Genomic DNA, 26,650 nt, shown 5'->3' on the forward strand with positions numbered 1-26,650 from the left:
AGTAATAAAGGGGAATATAATTATCTAAGAGAAATAGGTTTGGGATAGAAGGCTCAACAATGTTTCCACTAGCCTGCCTACTTCCACTTCTCGTTTAAATATGGTAGCCTAAATCCCACTGTTGTCTCTGTGACAAAAGATCCTCATTGTAGTCTTACTGCTGGGTTGTAGTCTTACTGCTATCTGTATAAATAAAGTCTAACAGCAATAGTGAGGGTTTATGCAATGTTGTAGCTTGCCTTTTATTGACTCTCTCGGGCTGCTTTAAAACAAAGACACAAAATACTGCCCTACTGCAGGAAAGCCTTCTCCCACTCCTCCTTCCCAGGTGGACAATCTCTTTTCAGCTGGGAAAACAAAGGGCCTTCTTTTGCTACAGGTTCAAATCTATCAACAAATAGAGCTAACTGACAGGAAGTTATTGAACTGTAAGGGCAATAACAGCAACAAAGACAGACAGCATCTCAGTAGCCTAATCAAAAGCCAAGAAGTTTGGGGCATGGTCAAGAACAAAATTCAAGTTCCCCCCATCCTTAGATCAGAGCCATAACCACAACTATATTCAATTTCTCTATTTAATATATGCTGGGGCATTTTCACCTATCAACCAAGCAGCCTCATTTTCTGGCATTTTGAGGTTTATGGCCCATTTCAGTTTCTTCCTTTACTTTATGGGAAAGACACATTTGCAAATATTGGGCAACATCTTGCAAAGTCTTGTCCTAACCTAACACGACTGAGCAGTGTGGGAGGAGGAAGCAATGACTTCCCCCTGACCTGTGTAGCTGACATGAAGTCTGCCAAGAATCACAGCCTCTTTGCTCAAGGGAACACAGGAGCAACTCTTCAGAGAGGAGGCGGGGAAGGGGGGAGCGGAGGTGGGGGCAGAAGTATGTCTCTACCCCCTCCTGTGCTCCATGTGGCAGAAGAGAGTGGCTGCACCACTTAAAAAGAAGTAGTAAATTCCTCTCCACCTTTTCCCCTCATCAGTAATTCACTTACGAAGGGTGGAGAGGTGTAGGTTTGCGCTGCTGCTTTCCGGATTGGTATGGTTTTGCAGTGCCCACAACGTGGGGTAGCGTATAAAATACAGAGTCTAGCCCATTTGGAAAAGAAACTGGTTTTCCTGCGTGGCCAGCAAGACAGAGCTGTGCTGTAAGGATGGAATTTCACAACAGAACAAAAATAAAGCACAGCGCTGTTCCAGGATTTCTCGATTCTTATTCTAAACAGCAATAAACCCACCTCCCAAACCCCAGGCCGGACGAAATATTAGCATTCCCTCCACTCTGGTTACAGCTCACATCTCTCTTAATACCTCTTGCTCTGCCATGAACTATTTGTATAAGAAAGGCTTATGTTTGAACTGGAATTGGCACAAATAGTTACCCATTGGATATTCCTTTTCTGCAGAAATCTGATCTCTTTCAGTGCTTCACAAATCACAGAATCCACTGAGGACAGAAGCCTGTGTTTTCTTCTTCTCCAAAGAGAATAAAAAATCATCAGTAACCCTGACAGCTTCCTGTAGTGTGGCTCTCACAGCTTATTCCAGATGAGCTGAACATTAAACTTGCCATAAAAATGTTATGATGGGAGGATGTATCTCCCACAGTACTCAGAAATTATTCAGTGAGTTTTACCATAATCATCCCCAGGCTGTAACCATTCCTCAGCTCTTCTAACAAGCGAAAACAGCCAGAATAAACTTAAAACCAGACCATAACAATGACAAATAATAGCAACAATTATCATAAGCAGCAAAAAATGACCCAAACTGGGCGCAGAAATGGCCATTGCTTCAGTGTGTTTTGTGAACAACTTTACCTCACCTGCTTGGGCACAGGGAAGCCACCGAGAGCAGCTTGCAAGGATTCACCCAAGCCTGTGTGACAGCAGGACTGAGCGGCAGCAGGGAGGCTGGCCCCATGCTTTTAGCAGGATATCTTTTATCCCTGCCTCCACCACATCCTCGCTGTGAGATCTTAGTGACTCAGCTGGCCTCAGGTTCCTCGCTGCGTAAAGCGAGGCACGCTCCTTTTACACGTTCTCAGCTCACTTTACAGTGGTGTATAAAGAACACTCAGCAGAGAAGTGGCTATTTGTAGCCTTTATTGATTGCTGTGAATGATCAGGCACTGACATCCATCAGGCTGCCTCTGGTTTCACCAGTGATTGCCAGCTGAGGATCTGCCCCCTATGGTTTTCTTCTCACTGAGCAGCTGCTGCTCCTTTATAGTCTATTTGGTTATGTCATCATTAGCTTTTTAAATAGGGGTAAGGAACCTTACAAATGCCTTATGCTCTCAAGAGATCTGGAATTTCTTTAAAAAAAAAAAAAGGAGTTCTGATGTTTCTCAAGCCTCCCTTCCTTTCCCCTTCTAAAAAGGCTGGAATGTTGTGGGAAATTACTCAGAATGTAATAAAAATGTACATGTTAAAAAAAAAAATTCAAATCTAACTCACAGCTTCCTTGGCTGGAGTGATGTCCCAGGGCTGGATCCAGCTCAGCAATGCTGTTTGGCCTTTCTCTAGTTTTCTCTTTCCAGGACCACATCCCTCATTTAGTCTCTGCTTCCAGGACCCTCTCTCTCACCCACACACACCACATAAATATACAGGCACATACAGCTCTGACACACAGTTCTTTCTATGGCACAGGATACCCCCAAAGCTTCTTTTCTCTTTTACAAAGTTAAAGCAGTCGCTGTGCAGAGCACCTCCCTCCTCTGCTCTCTGGTCTCCAGCTAGATACAAACAGTCCAAAATGCAGTTTATTTAGTGGATCTGCTTTTTTAACCATTTGGTCACTGCATCATTCATTTCTCCTCCAAACATATCTTACAAGAAGTAACAAAACCACTTCTGGAAAGTACCTGCTGTTCAGGTTTTCTTGTATTTTATATTGTTATTTTATGGCTGCTCATTTTACACAAACACACTTACAATTCACCAAAATTTCTCTGACAAATAACAACTGAAAATGAAAAGAAATGGAAAATGTGGATGTTAACTTTATGAAAGATCTTACTGAAGATTAAAGACACTTCAATATATAAAAGGGAGTTACTTCAAAGTTTTGCAAAACAAAAACAGCCCCAAATTTTATTGTTTTGGTAACAATTTGAACTTTCTGATCCAGAAGTCACTTCAAAAGGAACAGCGTTCAAACATATACATACATGAGTCAGTCTCTCCACCTCTTTTATACCCCTAAATACCTCTGCCATTACCATTTACCAATTTGCATGCTGTTTATGCCTTTTCCATAAAAAAAGGCAGAGCATTTTTGTAATTGACAGATCTATTGAAGACGATAATTGCTATTCAAATGAATATTACAGACTGAAGCTTGCTGACTTGAGGCTCAGGCTGAATTAAATGACTCACATGCATTTCAGCGGTGTAGAGATGGGTTTTTGAAAGCCAATTAAAAGCATAAATTGAGGAAAGCATTTCATGATGAGACTCAATCCTGAGCATGTAATAGGAAGTTGATCAGAGTGCTTGCACGCTTAACTACAAGCTTTAGTACCTTGCTTGGACATGCCATAAATGAGTATAGCTTAGATACATAAATAGTTTAGAAAACACTGTGTGCTTAAAATAACATTTTACCCTTTAAAAGCTCTTGTCCATTTCAAATTTTCCATCTCTTAGGCGGTATTGCCATTGAAGGACAGAGAGCTGAGCACGTTCTGTCCCTGGGACTTCCCAGCTGGGTCACTTCAGCTCCTGCAGGAACTCACCTCAAGATGGCCAATGTGCCCCTTTCCGTCATGTCATGTGGCCTGGACTTGCTCTGAATGAGTGAGATTTTCCTACTGCTAAATTCCCACTCAGCTCTGCTCTGAGAGATTTAAGCCAAAGGAGCTAAGAAGGGACCTCCGCGAAGGATGAATTTCACCCATTAAGTGCTCGTGTCTTGCCATTGCTGTTGCAAAGGCCATCTTGCCACTGCACATGGCCTGCGGCCAAGGAAAGGGAGCTCCACAGCTGAACACAGTAGCAAACGCAGACGGTCTCCCAGTCTTATCATTTGCAGTCATTTATTCAAATCTTGAATACACTTCTGGATGCCCTCATAAGTCCTCGCAAGTGTCGCATGCTGATGCAAACTGTACAGAAGTCACCCTTTCTCTGCACTGTGCTAGTTTTTCCAGGTTGATGGCTGACACTGACACTATCCAGTTTTACAGGATAGGTGTTCTTCAGATGAATGGCTCCCCAGTAATACTACAAAAGCAGTTGCAAAGAGAAAAAGAAGTAGCATGTCTCTGCTGCTCTACCACATTAGGACGCTGATATATTTAGAGAAGTATAGTGTTAAACTTAGACACAAACCCAACGTGCTGCTAGTCATGCTGCCGGGCTGAAGTGAACTGTATGCAGAGAAAAAGGAGCCAGCAACTGCCTTGCATGGCGTGGTTTCAGCAAAAACTCTCTCCTTGGCACATGGGAGCTGTCTGGGTCCAGAGCAGGGGACCAGGTGGGGCTGAGATGGTCCAGGGTCACTTCATCCTCTGCCTCTCCTGCCCTTCACAGTGTTATGAGCTCTGTGCATAGATGTGGTGATGAGGAAAATCTATGTTATTGATAAAGATATTAAACAGTCCTAGTCCCAATACAGACCCCTGAGGGATGCCACTTGTCACTGGTGTCCATCCAGACATTGAGCCACTGACTCAACTGACATTGACATTGACTCATTGTCATTGAGCACTGAAAAATTCTTTCATCATTTTCTGGAAAGTTCCATTAAAAGCTCTGGCCACAGAAGTCCTTTGTTCATTTTTGCTGCCAGAGCAGGGCTGGAGTTTGCAGAGCAGGTTTTAGGCACCCAGCTCCTACTGGCTTCTAGGGACACTTAAGGCAGCCAAACTCCCTGAGGCATTTCTTCTCTAAGACATGACAGGGTAATTCAGCAGGGTTTGTATATCAAGTAGGAGTGGAACAAGCTCTAACATCTCTGCTCCCTGTTGTAATAGTCCCTTTCTGTGTGCTGTTGAGTAATCTGACATCTAAAGTACTAGATGACTACTAGTTCCATCACTAGGAAGATGTCTTTCCTAACAAATCTTTCTGAAGTTCCTTTCAGGCTGGGAGCGTGCACCAGAGCCTCATCTGCACTAGAAGCAATTTGCTGGTATACAAGGTGTTGCTTATGCTTATTAAAAACATAGGCTATTTCTGCCCCAAAGTAATTACAGTCTAAGTGAGAGATGCTTTGCAAAACCTTTTTGTACTGAGAAGCTTTCATGTTTGTGCAGAAAAATAATTCTCCAGGAAATTGTGTTGAGGTTTGACTGCAATGATAATTTAAATTTAATATAAATAACATTTACAGATGAGAAAACATGAAAGAATGCAAAGGAGTACCAACAGCCCACTCCAGAGAGTTCTCAGAGCCATGATCCAAAATTATTATGGTTTGCTGGTAATGCCATGCATGCTTTGGTAGTGCAAGTCTAAATCTGATATTGGTGGGCATTATTCATCTGCAACAGCTTGTCACCACCACAAAATATAACACAAAAATCAAATTCTGTTGTAACACCCCAAATTCTCAGTGCTTTTTACAAATACCAACTACATCTTAGCTCCATAAAATGCTTAAAACCTCCTGGAGAAGAGCCAGGAGTGGAGAGCAGCTGTGTTGGTCTTAAAATTCCAAGTTCAGGTTTTGGAGCTTGTCTGAAGGAATGACAGTAAGCAATCAAATAAAAAGAAGCATAATTCTATAGCTGATTGTACTGGAATTTCTTGGAAAAAGAAACTCGTAGAATCACTGAAATGTCATTTTAGTGCCAGTGTGAAAATTACATCCAGATTACTTTGCTTGAACATTAATGATACTGGAGAGACAGGCAGTGTTAATTGCAGATTGTGTTGCAACCTAAGAAATCAGTGAATGCACCTGCCTTGCATAGATGGCAGCACTCTGCCTGCAACGAAATCACCTCTAAAACAAACATAGGCAACACTTCCCGATGCTGCTTGTACGTCAGAGATGTCTGATCCACATGGCACAGGGAACTGTGGCTAGTACTACAGCGTTTGAACTTTATGGTGGATGGCAGACAATCTAATGGGTAATTAAGCTAAGGGCTGTTCTACTACTCAGCTTTAATGAGGACTGTATTCCAAGGGTTTGAAAGTATGGAAAAGCATTCAGATATGATTTGCTGAGAGAATTACAAGGCATCTCAGTGCACACATAAGGACGATGCTGAGATGGAAGAATAGCTGACCATTTCGTCTGAGTAAACTATTACATAACAGCTAAGCTATAATAAAACCCTAATTCCAAATCAAATAAGTCTCCCAGACTGCTTAAAATGAGTCACCAACAGCTTTATAAACATACAAAATACTTGACAAGGAAGTCTCTGATAATTTTTTAGTAATTATGTCTGTGAATTGTTCTCTGCTGACATCACCATTAGGAATGGTTTCCCATAAGTTTGCACTGCCTGTTAACATCTGCTCATTAATCACTGGGGCTTTGAATATTTCTTTCATTACAAGTTTATTAGAGAGTTTACACTGTTTGTTCAGAGAGTTGTTTAATTAGCACAGAAACAATAGCTGAAGACAATACAGTTTTGGTTTGTGTGGGGTTTTTTTATGGCTTCAAAAGCCTCTTGACAAGACGTGATTTCACAAGACAGTCACAGATGATGAAATATCTGTGCATCTCAGAAATTTATAAGAAACAGAAAACCATTTTTCATGGGCTTCAAGGACACTTTCAAGCCATGTCTGTCATCTGAACAAAACAATAAGGGTTGAAATATGATTTGGAAGCAAATGCAGAACTAAAGCTGAGAGGTCAAGCAGTGTTTTTTTAAGACAGTTCTACAGGGTTGATACAGTGAACGGATAAAATTGGCCTAAAAATGAACATGAAAAAGGAAGGATGTAATCAGGGCCTGAAGAAAGAAGATCATCCCCAGGAATATGATTTTTGAGGAGAGAGGAGAGTCTAACAGTTACAGCACAGTGTTTTGGAGGCAGGAAGGTCCTAAGTTCAATGGCAGCTAAAGTATCACCACAGGCAGTTCACTTGACCTCTCTGGTACCTCTGTCAGCTAAGCTGTAAGCCTGACTTCCATGGAAATCCAGATGTTGCCTCTGAATTAAACTGTTCTGGGTAAATAAGTTACGAGAAGAACTGCATATCTGAAAAAACCTTTAGCCAGAGGTTACTAAAGGATATTACTAATGACAGACAAATGAGGAACATCAAAGACTGCCATATTTGTAGATACTGCAGCCAGAGATGATACTTTATGTAATGCTTGGAGGAAAATGAATAATGAGTTTCATTATATTTTTAGGAAGAAATAAGAACACCACAGTACAAAGACAAATGCTATTGTTAAATGAAAGCTAGAATGTTTTCAGAAACAGCAAACCTATAGCAGTAACTCAGCCATTTTAATAGGCTATAAAAGTGCAAATGAAATCCCATACAATCTATCTTACAAAACACAACACTAGGACCACTCACAGGCACTGCTTACTGGCAGAAAATATTTCAGATGCTCTGTAAACTCTTGTTCTGCACTACCTATGAAGATGCAAGCCTGTTTTCACACCAAGAAAAGGAATTGGAGGAAAGGGCCCATGAGAAGCCAGATAGGAAACAATGGTGATTGTCCCAAGGCCTGATCCCAGCCCAGCCTTGTGCCGAGAAGGTGAATGAGAAGCCTCCTAACTGGCAGTCCAGGTTGTGTGCAGATAACCCCAATCAGTTTTGCATTTGCATCTAGCATTTCAGCCTAGAAACTACAGGATGGCAGCAGCTATCTTTCATCTAGTCGTGCAGGAAAACACAAAGAAATCCTCAAGCAAGTAGGAAATTTGAGCTCTTTTTCCCTTCATTACCTGTAACCTACTGGGTAGAACCAAACCCACATCATGACACAGTAACTGCACTGCTCTCCTCATTAGCACAATGAAGTATTCAGCTGAAATAGATTCCTAAATAAATAAAAGAAACACTAATTACAGGACAGCAACCAAGGTTGTCAGAGGGAAATGTTTCTAGTGGTGGGCTCTTTGTCCTGAGTGGATGCACTGACTTGTGGTTCTGATAAGAGGATTAAGAGTGGGGCTGCCTCCTGTTTGCTTCCTCTGAAGAACAGTTTTGGAGGGAAGAGTGGCAGTAGAGGGTGATAGATGGTAACAGCTGGATGCAAAGGACAGGCTTTAATAAGTGGTTTTTGTCTTCATCAGGACCCAACTCCTCAGTACAGCTCTTCGCAAGATTAACTCCTGTGACAAGTCACATTTATGCACTCTCCACAGCTGAGGACTGTATGTAACGTCATACATGACCATATGTAGGTCCTGCATCATGGACTAAACCACAGAAGGAAGAAACACAGTTGATGGTGATCATAAGCCCAATGATAATGGACAGATCTGTTGGTCTTGTGATAATGTTTTTCAAGTTCCTCATGCTTGCTTTATTTTTATTCTATTTTTCCTGTATATCCTTCCTCAACAAGCAGAGTAGCAAGAGCTCCATCTAGGATGGGCTACTATACTGGAGTTGGATGGACTTTGGTGTTTACACCTTTCTTTGACACAAGCAGCTTTGGTTTGAAAACAGTGCCTAGAAATGAACAGGGATTTTGCCACTTTTTTTATTGCGTGCAAAATGCTAGGAATGTTTAAAAGTAACAGTAACCAAAGTAACAGTGAATAGGAAATAGGAGAGACATTTATCCCCTTAGAAACAGCTTTATTCCCCTTGCATTTGTACAGGAGCATAGACGTTTTCTGTCTGCTTTGGCACCAAAAGCAACTTTTTCAAACATCAGGAATTTTTCTGCCTTTTACAAGGGCTGCATATATTGGATGTGAAAGCAAGAAAATGGACCTCAGTTTTAAAGCACTTTATCGCTGCTACCAGCAGGACAGTGTAACAAATACAACATTCTCTTGAATGAGACAGGCTGCTGAAGAAATATATAATTTCACAACACTCCAAAGCCTTTGTCAGATGCTCTCATCTGAAGACATCAAAGCAACTGAAAAATGTGAACCAGGCTAAGATGAATGTATGTGTCACTCTGACTCCCCTGCTTGGGAGGTAAGTACAGTTCAGCATTAGAAAACAGGCATTTTTATTGCAACAGTGATCCAGCAAAATCAGTCACAATGGACCTGTTCCAAAGTCCATTAACATTCACAGAAAAATGAAGGTTTTTTCATTGATTTAATAGGCTTTTAATCAAACCTACTGCCTCTTCTACAATATCCATCTACTCTGATCTTTCAAAGAGAAGATTAGTACAAAGGAAAAGATGTACATGCTGCCACGAAGGTCATATTCACTGATCAACTACAGCACATGCCACAGACAGAATGTTGTGTACCTCAAGTTGACATCAAGAGCAATTCAGAGTTTGAAGAGAGTATTGAATAACAGCCTTTTAAGTACAGTAATTATAAGGTCTTTGAAACAAATACTAGCGTTGTGATTTGGGAAGCCTAAGGAATTTAATCAGCCGTTCTTGATCTAATTGCCAGTGTGACTTTCACTCTATCAGATGTGAGTTGTAATTGATTTGGAAAAGTTTTGCATATGATAGGCTTCTGGGTTCTCCTAACTTAATGCTTTATTTGTTTTATCAGACAACTTTCTAAGCACAATAGGTAACCTGGTCTGAAACTCTCACCTTTTTTCCTAGGACATAGGTGCTGAAATGACCAGAAGAATGAGTCTGGAAAGAGATTAGGTTTTGATAGTTACAAAGGGCCATAAATCACTTTCTATTGGCATCTAGTATTTTAATTTTAATGGAAAGAAAAATGAATCTTTATCTGAAATCCCAAGGACAGCTTCAGGAAAATGAAGGGAAATACTTCTTCCCAGAGTGGAATTCATTGCTGCAGGAAACACTGGAGTTAAATACTGTGTCTGGATTTCTACAGGACTGCAGTGGCATCATGAATAACAACTGTAATTTCAATGTATGGGTTCAAGCCTGCATGAATAAAGTCCTTGCAGGATTTGGACTTAGATCTCCAGATTTACTGAGGTAGGAACTTGTGTTCAGAGTTATGTGTGCATACAATGGAAAGAGATAAGGAAGGCTGAGCTGGCACAAGTGTTGTGGGAGGCTCCAGCAAAAGTTAATGCCCCCTATCAAAATACCTGACTTAGGTAAAAACTCTCCTTATTCAGGTGCAGAAATTGCAAACATAGTTGTTATTCGAGGGTAATGCATTTCACAGTCTTCTCTCTCTCCTAAATTCAGCATGGCACAGGGACTTTGGGAAGAGCAGCAAGCTGGTCCCATTAAGCCTGATTATGTGGCTGTCCCTCTTCCTATACAGCAGAAAAAGGGCAAGTGCGTTCTGTCAATGGAGGAGTGCAGAGCAGGGGACGTAAGGAGGCTGTAATGTGATGAAACACAACCTGGGCCTGATCCAGAGCTCAGTGAAGCCGATGGAAAGACTCATAATGAGCCTTGGATCCCGCTCTGGAGGGATTGTAACTGTGCTCCATGGGGAGCCCAGGACCCACCTTCACGGGCTGCACAGTGTGCCCTTGTCTTCACGCCAGGCAGAGCCAAACCACGCCAGGTTGTTTGTTATTGTTATTGTTATTTTTATTGTTATTGTTGTTATTGAAAGAAGTATTTTCACAGCAGTGAAGGTCAGATACGAACGATGACTCACTTGCACCGCAGATCTACACAAATAGCATGTGCTAAGATTACCATCTGGTATAACAATCTACATCACAAGACACCACATTTCCTGTTACCCAGGGTAAGTAAATTTCAAGCATGAGGGAAAATTTTAGCAAGTTTCCCCAAGTACCTTTGCAGAAAGAATAATGTGGCTTACACAGAGAGGGGAAGAGAAAGGGAAATTATGAGGTAAACGTTATTCCCCTCCCTCCTGCCCCCTCATCTCCCAAGAAGAAAAACATATTAAGTTTGCAGCTCTCATTTCTATCGTATTTAGAAAGTCAAATCTATGTAATGAATACCTGCCTGGAGGGAGGCCAGCAGGATGCTGACAGCCAGGCTTTCTGGACACTGTGTGAAATGGAGGGTGTACGTTTCACTCCCTTTCTCTGTCTCTTTTTCTTTCATTATTTATTTAACGTCAGGACAGCAGTGTGCGTGCCAAGGGCATTGGATCTCAGTGGTGCTGACAATGCTCTCCTCTCACAGAGGGAGCACAGCGGGGCTCATGACGAGCCCCCAAAGGGGAGAAAGGGACCATTCCTGCCCTGCCACAGCCTGGCTGCAGGGGATGTATGCACAGCCCATCTCACTGGGGACACTACTGGGGCAGCTTCCTAAGCAAGGCACAGGCAAAAGCACAGAGATGGAATAAAATGGCATATTTCCATGGATGCCAGTGGTTGTGGCAGGAGCTGACAGTCTTGTCCCAGCCAGAATGGCACCCACTAGTGTTACATCCACCCAAGTGAGCAAAGGGAAAAGAGGCTTTCTGTGACAGTGCTTAGCTCACCCATGAGAGGTGCTAGGGGTCATTTTTACTGCCTAGTCATGTTTCCCGATGTCGCTGAATATCAGTTTTCCATCTCCCTCCATCCTATCTGCCCTTCTGATCATGCTCACTTGAGAGGAGGCCACATCCCTGCTGGAAGCCCAGACCAGGGCTGAAGCTACATCTCAGGGTGAAGTTTCAACCCCACATCCTTTGCAGGTTGCCAAACATCACAGCTCCAACCTGCCATCTCACCCTCCAGCCATGGCACTGCGTCCCTCTCCTCGCAGGTCCAGTCACTTCCCATGAGCTGGGATGCGAGCTGACTCCTCCTCCAAACAGACTCCCAAAACATGTGGCTTTGGGATTTGGCAGGAGCTGAAAGAAAAGACCTGAGCTGCAGGAGGAGATAGATAAGTCTTTTCCAGACAAAACAGAGGTGAATAAAGCAAATAAATAAATAAAGCTGGGCAAGCCACTGGGTGCCAGAGGCGTTGTGCATGCGTGAGGTGGCTGGGAATCCCCTTTGGGATGCTGGCAAGGGTTTCTTTGGCCTGGAGGATTTAATGATGTCTTTCACCATGACTCAGTGCCGTTCACCATCAGCTGCAGAGAGACAGGCCTCTGCAAGGATGAGAGAGATTTCATCTCTTGCTCACATTTTCAGCCAAAATCTAGCACTTGGGACAAGGTTTCTTTCTTTCTGCTCATTTCTTTGCATGCTAAAGGGCTGCAGCCTGCTCTGTGGTGGAAATACTAGGAGACAGGGAGACAGCAGGGCAAGAAACACAGAAATAAAATGCAGAACCATAAGTGCTTTTCTTTCCCAGCCATGGGCCCACTTCCTGCCTGCCCTGCCCTACCCTACCCTGCCCTACCCCAGCACATCCCTTCCAAATTTCCCATCCAAAACTCTCTGTGACTCACACATGTTTTAAGCCATCTCAGGGTCAGTGCTGATGCCTAGCCATGATCAGATCTTCAGCCAGGATAAACTGGTGTAGCTCTGCCAGAGAAGCCTGAGATCAATGTCATCAGGAGAGAAAACCCTTTTAAGCGAGAAACTCTCTTGGTTTTCTCCACAGCTTTAGCTATTTACCTTGTGCAAGGGCAAAGATCAGGTCTTCCTCTATGCTCTGTGTAGGTCTAGGACTACTGTCAATGCCTACAAAATAACTGCTACATTCTGAATTAAAAAAGCAGTAAGAAATGCAAAGATCACGAGTTGAAAACCTGCACAGCCTGCTTGCTCGCTATTTTAATCCATGGCATCAACATAACAAAATTAGGATCTATAGAGCATGTAAGCTGGCAAACCTTTGTATACCAGCTTCTGAATCTCCATGAGAACTGCTGCCCAGTGGTGCTGAAAGGAGAAATCTCCCATTCTGCATTGGCTATTTGGTCCAAACAGCCTACAAATGCAGTGACTGCACCTCAAACTAAGTAAGAAATCAGCCATTATGCTTGAGAAAAGACTCAATCGTTATATGTTGGATTAAGAAGGTAATGTTTTTAGCACCCTGTGATCCAAAGAACCTTTAGAGAGACTTCAGAGAGTGAGATGCTCTCATGAGCTACTAACAGACATCAAGCATGGTAGTGTTCCCTGTGAAATGCAGCGCCCATTGAATATATGATGAAATACTCTGGTGCCCCAAAGCTAGTACCACCCACTTTTGTTTCTCATTCTGGTTTATCAAGGCTTGGCTCAGACTTGCACTGATGTAAATCAGGCCTTGCTTGAAACCACTGGACTTAACTAGTGCAGCAAATGGAGACCCAGCATGAAGGCTCAGCATGCATCAGGACAGTTTGAGATGTGATACAGTTATGCGCAACTTCACATCGTAGTGAACTGAAGCAAAAGCTCCCAAGCCCACAACTAGTTTTACATCATTTCTTTAAAGGATGATGTGCTGGACACAACAGATTTGGAAAGTTTTGAAGCAGGGCAACTGTAGGGATGTTGCACTTGCCCTGAGGCTGAAAACTGGGGGTGAGGGCTGCATTTTTAAAGGTATGTTTTCAGTTTGTAAAAACATTGCCTAAACCCATCTCTGAAACTTCAGTACCAAGAGTACAGATTTCATTAGCAACCCTGCAAGAACAAAACTGTGACTTCAGCACTTCTGAGTTATTCTTAACATATGAGCCATTTTCTGGAGAATCCAAACCTTTGATCAACTCTATGTGAAATACCTGTGACAGGAAGAAAACATTCAATGAGCCAGAGATTTCAACTATGAGCTTTCAAGCCATTTTATACCCTATATAATGCATATAAACCAATATAGTTTAAAGGGTATTTTATCATTCTATAAACTATCTTTTTAATATTTCAACATTTTTTCATTAGTTTCAAAAATGAAGGATAAACTCCTCTTCACATGTTCATGGTCTTTCATAGCATAAGGCAAAACAAATTGGGAACAAAGCAACAGGACTGCACAGAGACTGTAAATTTCAAACAAATGAAACTTCTGTATTTTTTAATAAAAATTTGTTGAGGTGGATTTGTTGTTGGGTTTGTGCTTTTTATGATTTGCTGCTTTTTTGATATCCTCCTATTTCGACCACTGTGCTTCAGGACCTGACCCTGCATCATCAATATTGAGGAGAAACTTACCACAAAAGACATGTTCATTGGTCAACACCTTTGAAGGATTATTTTAGACATCTTGATTGCTGGTCTCTATTTTTAGGTATATTACCTTGGTGTTTAGAAAATGCTGAATTCCAGTCTCCTGAACTGCACAACCATTATGTGACTGGAAGGCAGACTTCCCATGTATCTGTTTGCTTCAGTAAATCTTGCTCTTCAGTCCTGGAGCTTTGCAAAGCTGTCCATCAGCATGCTAAGAACCTCCAACCATTGGTAGAATAAGTAGTGATAAAATAATTCTACTTTAGCCATTCAAAGCTCATGAAGAGCAAATTCTACTTTTTGCTATTATCAGTACAGTTCAATTGAGAAATAACAGGATGTTTCCCTTATGCAATTAGACAAATGTCCTGGACAAAAAAGATGTTAAAACTTCCAAATTAACTTAGGTACTCAACCAGCAGACAGGCTGAATCCAGCTGCTTTAAAAGTGCTTTCATTCCTTCACAGTCTCTGGGCCTATCTGTAATACCTTCTGGTTCCATCTTGTGAGGTTTCTTGCAAAACATATTAGCCTCAGTAAGAAATCTTCAATTCCCACAGAGAATTGCATTTCAAAATGATGCTCCGTGCTAGTAAGTAATATTTTTCCTGGGCTTCCACATATGGCAGTATTTATCTTCAAAGTTTTCCTCTTTGGCTTGTAGGCTGGTTTGCAAACCAGATGGTCTTGTGTGGCCTAATTGTAAGATGATTTGTTGTGTGATTCAGTAGCATTGTTTATTTGTACAGTGGTTTGATGGAATTTGTAAACTGCATAATATTGTTTTACTGTGTTTTCTTTTATGAAAAAGCCACATCTTGCTCTGGCATTTGTGGCGGCGATTGTAATTAAACGTAGTTCTCAAGATACTTTGATCTCTGTTTACTTGCTGCATTAAACTAGGAACATAAAAACACAATATTTCTCATTTAAGCAGGAAACCAGTGCTGGATTTGAACGCTGAGTGAACACACGAAGTTTTCTCTTAGAAACCCCAGAAATACAATAATCAAACAAATCAAACAAGTAGGATGTTAATTGAATGGTGGAAATTAGATGGCTTTTCAGCACTGTCAACTTTATGATTTACTTAGGGCTAATGTTTTCGTCCCACTCCTAATAAGCCTTTCATACAGTTTCTGCTGAGATGTCTTTTCTTTTTTGAGACAGGAGTAGTTTTGCCCTACTTGATCACTGCATATGGTTACTTGTATTAATATAAGGGTTCCTTAGCTGTGAATACATTTAGGCTGCCAACTCTATAAAAAGATCTAAATTCTTTCTGGCCTTCCCACTCTGTTTCCATCATGAAAGGTGCCTCCAGTGGTCTGTTCAGTTTCTGGTAGTCAGATTTGTGGAGGGGTGACTGTGAAAGTGACCCCAAGAAAAACTTTGGAGAACACGGCTCCAAGTTTAGGAGATTTGGAGGCTTCTTCCAGTTTGAGGAACCCAGTTTCAAGCCAACCCACATTACTCAAAGTCACATGTATGTCTCCTTGCTATCGATGGTCTATACGGCAAACTGATGGACAGAGTTCAATGCCATACTCTTTCTCAAGAGATGTCTACATCAAGTCCAAGAAAATCAGCACCATGTACTCATGGCACCAATATAGCCAAACCTCAGAAGACAAGCTGCAGAAGGAAGAGATACAAGAAAATGATTTGTCCTGATTTAGCCTCTGGAAGTAGTTCCCTTAAAGCAAATGAAAAATTTTTGGTATGGATTAGGAATTATTTTAGTACAAAGATGGTGAGTATGCAACCTCTATTGAGTGATTTACAACAACTTGGGAATAAAGCAGAAGAATCACAGTCTTCTAAACAAATCCTGTAATTATCCCAGCAGGAAATATGGGTGCAATGATGAATCACACAGGAAGACTCTGATTGACCCATATTTTTTTACTTTGACATTTGCTACTTTTCTTCCCTTTTTACAATCACATTCTGTGGCAGATTACTCTTGAAAAGATTTCAAAGAAATAGATCAAGATTCAGAGACAGACACATAGCACCAAGTAACATAGGATCATGTCGAAGCTGAAACTAGACTGCTATGAAGCTGTTCTCACACAGAGCCTGGCCAGCCTAGGGATGTGCCATTGACAGAGACATTCGCTTCTAATGCACTTTCCCAAGCAGGTCTTTCTTTGGTGTAAAACCTTCTCATTGCTTGTTTCTGGAGATGCAGCTTACAGTTCTTGCTCTTTTTTGTGGTCATTTTTTGCTGAATCAGGTTCCTTCATGCTTAGATTTTCTCTTAGGTCAGGCAGTGGTTGAACATCAAGACATGTCTGAACACAGCTTGTCTTCAGCTGAGATTTACCTTATCTTAAAGGGCCATCGTGGCTTTATTCTCTTGTCAGGTTGCCACTACTTAGCAGTGAATAAAAGCCCAAAAGGAACTGAGAAGTGCAGCTAAACACTCCTCTAAGAGACCTCTGCCTTCCCTTCTCATTAGCTGGTGGAGGGTATTTGCACCAAGGTGCTTTGCCCAGTTATCACAGACAGGAGGGGACTGGGCTGTTTCTGGACAGGCTTGCCATTAGGACACTTCCGCAGTTGGACCAGTTCATGCTACAGATATATTTATATTTATTTAAAAAGAAAAATCCTGGAGAGAACATTGTCAAAGCTGAAAATATTTCAGATGTTTAGCTATTTCTTTTTCCTCAGATTCTTTTTTTTTTTCTCAACAAGAACCTGAAAACCTGACCTTTTCATTCTTGTTTCTAAAGCACCAAAGAAACAAGAACATGACTGTTTCACCTGGGAGGCTTTTTTGCTGTATGCCAGAGGCCTGGGGGAGAGGCCATTCCTCTGAAAAGAGCATGTTCTCCATTGAAAATCTGCTAAGAGCACAACTTCACTCTATTTCGTGCTCTGTTTCGGTTATTCTGCAGACTCAAGTAGATGTCGCCGTGTTATTTCAATACAGCTCATGGTCTCAAGCATTTCTTTCCAGTCAGGAACACTGGAAACTTGCTTTCATGTTTGAAATGAAAACTGATATAGTAATCTGACTGTATGACCCCAACAACCTGGAGTGCCAGTGACCGAATTCTGCTCTCAAGCTGAGCTATGAGTGCACAGCATGTCTGATTGGAGAGGATAAGGCAAATATACTTACCTGTTCTCTCAGAAGTCAAAGATATCTCAACAACCTCTGATAAAACTTTGCTGATAAATTCCTCTCTGGGCTGAATTCCAGCACCAAATCTTCAGCCTGAAAACTATTTGCAAAAGCTATAAGCAACTGAAAATGGTAGTTTCCCCTAGCTCTAGCCATGTAATATACCCATGCAATAAACACAGCACAAGAATTGAATCCAGCATTAAAGAATGCTATTTTCAATACTGCTGGATGAGATAAAAATGACAGCAACACCTTGTAAAATATACCACTTTAAGTGATAGTAAGATCTATTTCCTTCTCCAGAAAATCATCATATTCTTCATTTTTCTAGATTTCAAATATAAACTCAAATGTGTAATATAGATGGCATGTATATGTAGGCTACTGTGGCAGTCAATGTTAAAACACTTTACAAACACACAGGCTTTGTGTGGAGCCACCAGTAAAATGGCAAACTGAGCCTGACTGTTCTTAGCGAAATGACTTTAAAGCCTGGTTTGTGTCCCCTGTTGAAGTAGTTGTGCTGGAGTAAAGCTAAAGTAAGACAGCTGGGAATAAGACCACTTAGTTCAACTCAGTTGCCTCCAAAAGCAATTTCCTGCATCCAGCAACACAAGTTGCAAAACCAACCTGCTATGGCTGGAGTAACCCAGAAGTGGAACAGTCTCTGAAATTTCCTTTTTCCCTCCCGAGAGCCATAGAATAAGACTGCTAAGAATATAACTACTGAAGCTGCCCAGAAAGTGCAAAGATACTTAGCAAACAGGGGGAGAGGTTTACAAACACAGAAAAAAACCCCTGTCTAAATATTGCAGTCCAATGCAAATTTTAAAGAGGTCTTTAAGCTTATATGCACCACTTTAATCTTTGCATCCATAGAAATGGACCAAGCATGAGTCGATTCTTTCCTTTCTTGCTATGTGCATTCTCGCTCGCAGGTATGTGAATGCAGTTTCCATATATGCAACCTGTGACACATATTTTTGTATATACATATCCATTGGCTTCTGAGGACAGATCTCCCCCAGTGTGGGAGAGAGTCACTGATTCCTGCTACGCTGCTTACAAGGGGGAAGGAGGTCTGATCAGTGAGGTATTGTTTGAATGAGTCCATGAGGGTCTTGTGGAGACCAAGACACAATATTTTTGCACTCTTTACATGGATAGCCAACTGTTGAGAGTGTGTTTTAGGGCCTGCAGAGCACCTGGGGTGTTACAGCATTGCTTTAAGGAGCATGGCACTAGAGAAACCCAGGGATTTAATGCTTGAGATCTCTTCCTCAGTCCTTGGGATATGCACTGAGATTTCAGCTACTTGATAGACACCATCTGCTACCACAAAGCAGCGGAGCAACTTTTAATGCTAAAACATGAGATAGAGGCCAGAAGAGCAGTTAGGGTGCTTTGCTACAGGAAATGTTAACCAAAGTCATGTTAACAGCTCTCTTGACTGATAATGATCTCAAAACATATCGGTAACTTTCAGTTATTCCTAGGTAAATTCCTCCCTCTGTCCCTAAAGAAGCCCTCATTCCAAGACAAAGAATGAGAAATGGAAACAGCCCCATGGAAGCACAGCCAAGTCCAAAGCAAAAAGTACAACAAAAACCAGCCCAGTTTTCCTGTGGCTTTATGTAGGGCCTATACTTACGCTGACATAAACCTTCTGTTGTGTTCATCTTTCCTCCTTCACTTTTTGTGACCCAACTTCGTGTACATCGATTGGCTGTATTTGAGATGCAGGATCTGCAGTTATTCACCTCCTGTGTTATCCATCATAGCTGGATATCGATGGGAAAAAAATAAATTCAGCTCATATTCTTATTTGCAGTCTTTTGGCTTTTTTGTAATTGAGTGTTTCATAGAAGAAGCAGAAGAAACAACATATTTCAGAGTATCTCCAAATCCAGCTTTCCCTCCCAAATGTTCACAAATTGATCCAGACCACCTCTTTGAGAACAGGTTACACACTGCAGAGGAATGCATAACTTGCTATGAACTGCTGCGTATTTTGTCCTGTGTATTTACATTTTTCCAAAGGGGAGAAAAAGCAGTTTTTTCCGGATAAAGATATTTTCTGCTTTTGATGGATGAAATTAGTCTGCATATCCTTGGAGACTGCCAACAAGTTTACACTAGGAACTGGAATGAAGCCATTGATTCGTTTCACATGGGTTCCATCAGATGGCAAAAACCCCAACACATAGCCCCATAATGCTGGTCTTTTATCACTGAAGAAGGTGACCTAAGGAGTTGGTGACCCACTACTGGTTCTCTGGGAACCACCGTGATTATAGGGACACTGTGACTGTCTCTGACTGCCATTACTACGAATGGCAATTACATTTATACAACTTTGTGCTTTGGAAAAAAGAAATACAAGACTATTCTGTGAGACTTGCATCTGGCACGCTCAGAGCTATTCAAGTGCAAGAACTTCTGGCATGTTAAGCTCAGAGCCTTACACACCCCAGCAGTGAATCTGATGATTAAAGTCTGGTTACAAACCAATTGCAAGGATTGGACCCAACTGAATTCTGTAGAAGTGTTTCAGGTTTGAACACTACATCAGAGCCCCAAACACTTGATTTTCAACTTAGGTAAAATGTGTACTCGCATGTTTGTTAACATTTTGGTTTGATCCATCTCTAGTTAGTTGGACCAAATAGTTTGTAAGAAAGGACTCCTTTTAGTCATGGTGTACTTCACTGAACAAAAAGTGAAGTACACGTACTTCATCTACACTTTGCATATACTGTAGTCAGGTCGCATGTGTCATTTGTATCTTCCTTTTTCCCTTTCTTGTGGCAAATGTTTTTGCTGTGAGTTGCATGGATCTTTTAATTGGGACCTGCCTACAATACGTACAAACAGTGCCAAGACCCAGACACCGGTGACCACTGACCCCTCCTCCATTCCTGCCATCATCCTGGTTTGGCACTATAACGCCCCATTCAAAGGAAATATTTGTTTCTTGGACCACCATATGTTTTAAGAAAGGTTTATACCCCAGGGATTCTGTATTAGATTCCAGCAGGTTACTTCATTAAATGAGCATATCAAATTTGATTGGGAGTTCTCATCAACTTTCTGTTCCATTTAATTTTATTTTTATACAGATGAAGAAATTACTGTTACACCCATACCCACTGACAAGCCAACTACATTACTTCACATCTACTTTATAACCGCATATAATTACATAACCTCTTGGTTTATTTTCTTCCAGAACTCATGGCTCCTCATAGAATCTGTTCCGTCTGATCTAAGAGGCAGAATTTGGCCTAAAAAAGGGTTTTCAAGACATTTACATTGTTTGGTTTTTTTCCTGTATATTCCACATTTATTAACCACAATTCGATTCAAGCAGAGCAGCAAGGGCTTCACTGATACAGTCTGGAGAGGCTGTGTTAGCAAAAGGAAAGGGCAAGCCCAGCATCAAAATATTCTGCATAAATCTCATTATTGTGGGAGAGCTTCCATTTCTTCAGCCCCAGGCTATAAAATCTCTCTTAGCACACTGTGTTCCCTCCACTTTGTTCCTCTTTAGTTACAGGCACCACAACCAATTTCCCATATAGAATTTCCAATCAACATTCCTCCTCAAACCCTCCTGGTCTTCAGGAGATTTCAGAAATAAAGCAGAGATTAATCAATACTGCAAAGTATTCTCACCTCACTGCATGAGGGCTACCTTGGATAAGAATGGGGCTGGCCAATTACATCCATGTCAAAGCATATGGCTGGTTACAAAAAAATAGATAGGATGAAAATTGGTATCTGGCAATTTTTACAGGAACATAGTTTTGTGCTAGTATAACCTCACTGAAGTCAATTAAGGCAGATCACTGTAAGGCTGGAGTGTATCTGCAATGAAATGGCCTCTAAGATTGTTTTTAATGCTCATCCCAAGTTGCATCCTTAAAACTTATTCACAGGCCACATGGACCATTTGTTATAGTTTATCACAATAACACTAAACAATCTGGCATAAACATATTCTTTCATTCATGCCAAGAAATGGCATGCACCTCTCAGGTCCCAGAGAAGGCACCAGAAAGCGCAGATGTTCACCCCTTCGCATCATCAGTCCCTGGTCTGGAAGCATTTTCATATCTGATTTTATCAACTTTTAAAGTAATGACCTTTCTCCCATCAGTTTTATTTATTTAAGTGACCAGAGCTGCAAAAAGTCTGATAAAGAAAAGCTGCAATACCAGGTTGCTCCAAGCCCCGTCCAACCTGGTCTTGAACACTGCAGCCACAACTTCTCTGGGCAACCTGTGCCAGGGCCTCACCACCCTCATAGTGAAGAATTTCTTCATTAAATCTAATCTAAATGTCCCCTCTGTCAGTTTAAAGCCATTGCCCCCTGTTCTGTCACTATATGCCTTTGTGCAAAGCCCATCTCCAGATTTCTTGCAGGCCCCCTTTACGTATTGGAAGGCTTCTATAAGGTCATGAAACAGATGACCTTCTCATTTCCCAGAGCACTACAGACATGAGGAAGAAACTTCTTTGAGATCCTCTACCATAGAGGAAAGCCCCCCAGACTGGTGCCTGCAGCAACAGGACTGCCAGGGCATGGTTCTGGTGAAGGATCAGGCACAGTGGGGCTATGGGGTAGCATCACTCCTGCCCAGGGCAGTATCTATCCTGCACACACATGGGACAGCGGCGGCTGCTCAGAGCAGTCAACCAGAAGCCACTTCTTGTCTATAGCCCGACATATATACTGCAGTGGCTGAGGGAGAAGCAATCCTCAGAGCAGACGTGATTCATGCTCACCCTGGATGACTGTTCTTCATCTCAGCCTGTGCTGGACCGTGCGAAGGTCGCACACACTAAAATCACACACTTAATCAAGCTTTGCAGGGATTAAGCTGAGCCAGAGCTGAGGAGTCACCTATGCCAGAGGAACGCTACCATATGAAAGCAACACCAGCATATAATTGAAATAATTTATTTACCACTAGAGCACCACAAAAACAGACATACAATGTGTTAAAATACAGAGTAATCGATCACCAAAGTACAACACAGCTGTCCTTGAAGTTCCTTGGGTTTTTTTTTCTCCTTTAAACCATGCCAACCATACAATTGTATTCATGCTAAACACGTAAAAAATGCTGTCCTATCCCACCCAGCTAAGTGCTAAGATTGCGCCTCAGCCCTAGCCAACCCCTTGGATCCCATCTTTTAAGGTAATGACTGTTACCCACCAGTTCTCAGGGACTTTGCTCAGATCGTGGCAATTCTTCATGGTAAGGCCCCTACCACAAAGTCCTGTTGCAGACCCATCTCAACATCATCCAAGGGGAATTACATCAGACCTGAGTGGTGCTTAGGACTCATATTAACCCCCTCTTGTAGAGGGGAGTTTCACCCATGAGTTCCGCACATTGTAGGATCAGGCCTAACATCCTTGGTAATTAAAGGGAAATACATGCCTAATGAACAAAAAAACCAACCAAACAAAAGTAGGAGCTTTATAATAGAGTATTTTAAATACCATCAGTGCATTTTGAGGAAAAAAAAGTGAAAATAAAAGTATTCACTCTTGGGGTAATGACTTGGAGAAATAAAAGTTTTACACTTAAATTTAGAGCAAAACTCCAAACCCAAACCGAAATTTTCAGCAGCGTCCAGCGCATAGTGAGTATAGTTGGACAACTATGCTATCTCCTATTCCACTTTTTCAAGCTTCAAAACCAGTTTCGAGCTGCATTCCCATCGCAGGGAATTGCAAAAACATCTTTATGTTCTGCAAAATGCATTCATCCTTGTCTCCTTTCCTGTCCAACAAAAATACAGTTCCCATACTGAACCTGATAAAACTAATTTTGCTGCCGTATCCAGCAAAATCCAGAGTATTTCCTACCCTGAGGAGTTTCACTGAGTTCAGTGCATCTTCTCACTGGAGTAAGTCTGGCTCAAGCAAGTGTTAGCAGGACAGATTTTTCACTTGTTCATCTCAACTCACTAAATAAATCAGAAGTCTAACATACCTCCTCCTCTGCGCTGAGTCAACGGGTGGGATTAGATCATCTCTGGGGCTACGTTTCCATCTAGGCCATAAGCACAGGCTCTCCTGAAGTCCCGAGGAGCCGCGTGTGTGCAAGCTACTGCAGTCCTTCAGCTTTGCATCAGTGTTCTGTTGAAGCCAAAGAACATTGCACTTCTCAAAACTGGAGCTGACAACATCAAGCTCAGGAGCGTCCTCCTGACACCGCTCGGGTCAATGACAGAAAACGTCCTTCTCATCCAAGTCATATGTTTCTAACGCAGTTTTCCAGCTCTGCTGTGCAAAAGCCATTCGTCATGTGAAATGAACCGGATGTGCCTTCTTCAAGCTGTTTGTGCTAATTTAGGTTGGGGCTTTATTTAAATGAAGTATGCAACGTGGAACTTACTTTTTTATTTCTTGTTTTTTACTCCCTCTACAATATTTAAACACGTGTAACAACAACCAAATCCTAGGAACCCCATGTTCTTTTTTCCTTTATTTTTAAAGAAGCTTTAATGTAAACTCAATTGAAACACAAAAATTGGCAAAATTGCAAAAATCACAGGTCTGATCCTGCAAATCCTCACACACACACCCCAATAGCCTAAAGGGGCCTGCCATGCCAAATTAAAAGCAAAAGCTCCTCTGTTACCTGCAGCAGGAGCAGGACCAGTCACATGGACTAACTGCAGGGACAAATCCCCACTGCGTGCAAGGCCAAGGACACGGCCTCTGACCACAAACTGATCCCACTCAGAGCATAGCTGCGTCAAGACGCTTCCTACCAGCCTTCTGCACAGTGGTGAATGTCATTCCCTGCAAGGTTTCGCCTCGCTTCAGCCAGGCTGGGACATCTCTTCTTGCAACACCTCACTCCCTGCCCATCTGTTTGAATGTCTATAGCCGAAAGGAAATAAGAAGGTCAAGGAATCCGAACCGCATTGTGATTCCAAGTGTAAGAAATGGGGAACAACGGAGGAAGGAGGGGAAGGGGGGAGAGGGGAGAGATCGCTTTAATCCATCCTTTTTATAAAACAGAAAAACAAATGGAGTCAGGTAGCTTATGTCATAATGATGAACAATATACAAAGCACATGGATAGCAATTATTATAAAACATGTATTTGTAGTGCAAGTCAAAATATAGGGACTCTACTCATACTGGCCAGCTAGAGGGAAACACATGATTCTGAGTGATCAAAAAGAGCCCCAAATTCAAATTCAAACTCAGGAGAGCTGACAGTATTACAGAGTACAAAAATACGGTGAAAATTTACACATTACACATAAAGTACTTATTTTTTTAATAGTTTACAAATAGAGATCTACAGATATGTTTCCAATTAAGCTGGCTTTTACTACCCACCTATTGTAATACTCTAGGTATGGTTACATATACCAAAAGAACAAAAAAATCCCATAGCATAGCTATACAGCAACATATTAAGGTCTGAAGATTAGACCAGTACATGTTAAATATTTCACTGGTTTACTAAACTGACATTTTAAATCATTTACAGTAAAAAAAAAAAATCTTATAGACTTGTCTTTGAGACTGAAACAGAGTGTCCTTTATTAGTAAATTATTCAGTATTTAAAACAAGGGTTTGAGACCTTACAAGAAGCCTCTCTAGGCAGCTGGCATGAAAAAGAAGGTATTTTAAAGGCAGAGTTTCTCAATAATGTAATAACTGATTTCTACTTTAATGGAACTAAACTAACCATTACTTTTCTGATTCATTTGAGCTCGTGTTCCGTTAGGCTTTATATGCATTTCTGGCAGTTCTATTTGGTCTCCACTTTGTCCTCATTGGCTGGTTCTCTTTTTTCCAATGGTGATACTGAAATGTTCATTTGATAGTTTTTACACACAAATAAATAACGCACTGTTAACTCTACAACTAAGAGGAATGGGTAGGATGCCTATTGCGTAACGATACAAAGAGATCAAGTAAGGCACGGGACAGATACAGCAACTCCGCTTCATGGGATTTTCCTGTTTTTTTTCCTTTCACATAGTAACACTAACAAATTTCTTCCAGTGTTTATTTTTTAAAGGTTTTTTTTTTTTCTTTAACTTTGCTTCTTGTCTATCTCACACTATGTGTAGGTGAAATGTAGGATAAAGGCCTTCAATGTTTTGCTTCGGATGCCAGTTTAAAAACAAAAACAAAACAAACTTTCAAACAGTTCAGTCTAGTACCACTTTTTTTTCTTCTTTTTTGTGTTGGTTTTTTTTTTCCTTTTTAACACTGATGAACCTGGGTTTTCATTTGTCTTTCTTTCCTTCTTGCTCCCTCTTTCTGTTTTTCCTTGGTTATAATACACACACGTCACACTGTTTCAGGGGTATCCTTTAGCTGCACTTGCAAGACTTTACGATCATGTTGGACAGCTGTTCGATTTTGGGTGTTTTGCCAATGTAGTAGAGGATGGTGAGGGGTTCCAAATCCTGGGACACACAGCACGGAGAGGCAGAAGCTTCTGGATTTATGGTGTTATACAAGCTGAGTACCTAGGAGAAAGGAAAAAAAAGAGATTTAAGACAGCTACCTCATGCTCTCCTGACACTGAGGAGCAAATTCCTTTCTGCATCGCTTCCTCCCACAGAGCCTGAGAGAAAGCCCAAAGGAAGCAGTACGAAGATTCCTGGATTTTGGTATATTTTATGCTGCTTCTGTTCAACCTGATGTCACAACCTGCCTGAGTTTCCTAAGGTTTTATCAATACAGTCTTAAACCTCATTGCTGGAGCCTGCTTTGAAAGCACAGCCCTTTGAATCAACACACACACTGTATTGATATGGAAAGAAGAAACTGAAAGGTGTTTATCTGCGTCTTCAGACTGCCATTTGCTGTTACAGGATTTTGGCTTTACAAGTGCAGCAAAGGGAGAAAAGAGCCCGCCAGAGCAAAAGCTCCGCTCTTCCTTTCTGGCTTCATTTTACTAAGTCCATCAATGCCACCCTGCAAGCACCAAGACTCAAGCTGCAGTTACTCCTGTTGAGATCCAGCTGTGGTGAAGTTAGCAGCGCTGGTGCTTTATGGCACGTTGGATTCATATGCGTGGTTCTCTGCAAGGGAAGTATGTAGGGTTACCCGCTGATGATGCATAGGTATTTCTGAGGATGCCATTAATGTGTTTGCCAAACACCAAGTGACCTTTTCCTAGAACTTCAACACAACATTTGCAGCTTAGAGAGACAGAAGATCTGTTCAGGACAGCAACACTAACTACTTTATTAAGCAACTTCTGACTCCTTGGGCAACTATCCAAACCACGTATTTGTGACCATGATAGTTATTCTTCCTCTTTCCTTTAAAAACAAGTGCTGCTCCAAAATGCGTACGCTACTACTCCACACCAGCACAGA

General features: G+C 41.6%; 1 protein-coding gene across 1 annotated transcript in view; it reads right to left on the reverse strand.

The window, feature by feature from the left end:
- Positions 1–22,218: 22,218 nt before the first annotated feature.
- Positions 22,219–26,650, reverse strand: part of TGFB2 (transforming growth factor beta 2) — a 66,218-nt gene continuing 61,786 nt past the window's right edge. The window contains exon 7 of the mRNA XM_030499798.1: positions 22,219–25,792. Coding sequence (XP_030355658.1) covers positions 25,634–25,792 — 159 coding nt within the window. The 3' untranslated portion in view covers positions 22,219–25,633. The remainder of the gene's footprint in view (positions 25,793–26,650) is intronic.

The sequence above is a fragment of the Strigops habroptila genome, chromosome 10 (genome assembly GCF_004027225.2).
Source record: "Strigops habroptila isolate Jane chromosome 10, bStrHab1.2.pri, whole genome shotgun sequence".
NCBI lineage: Eukaryota > Metazoa > Chordata > Aves > Psittaciformes > Psittacidae > Strigops > Strigops habroptila.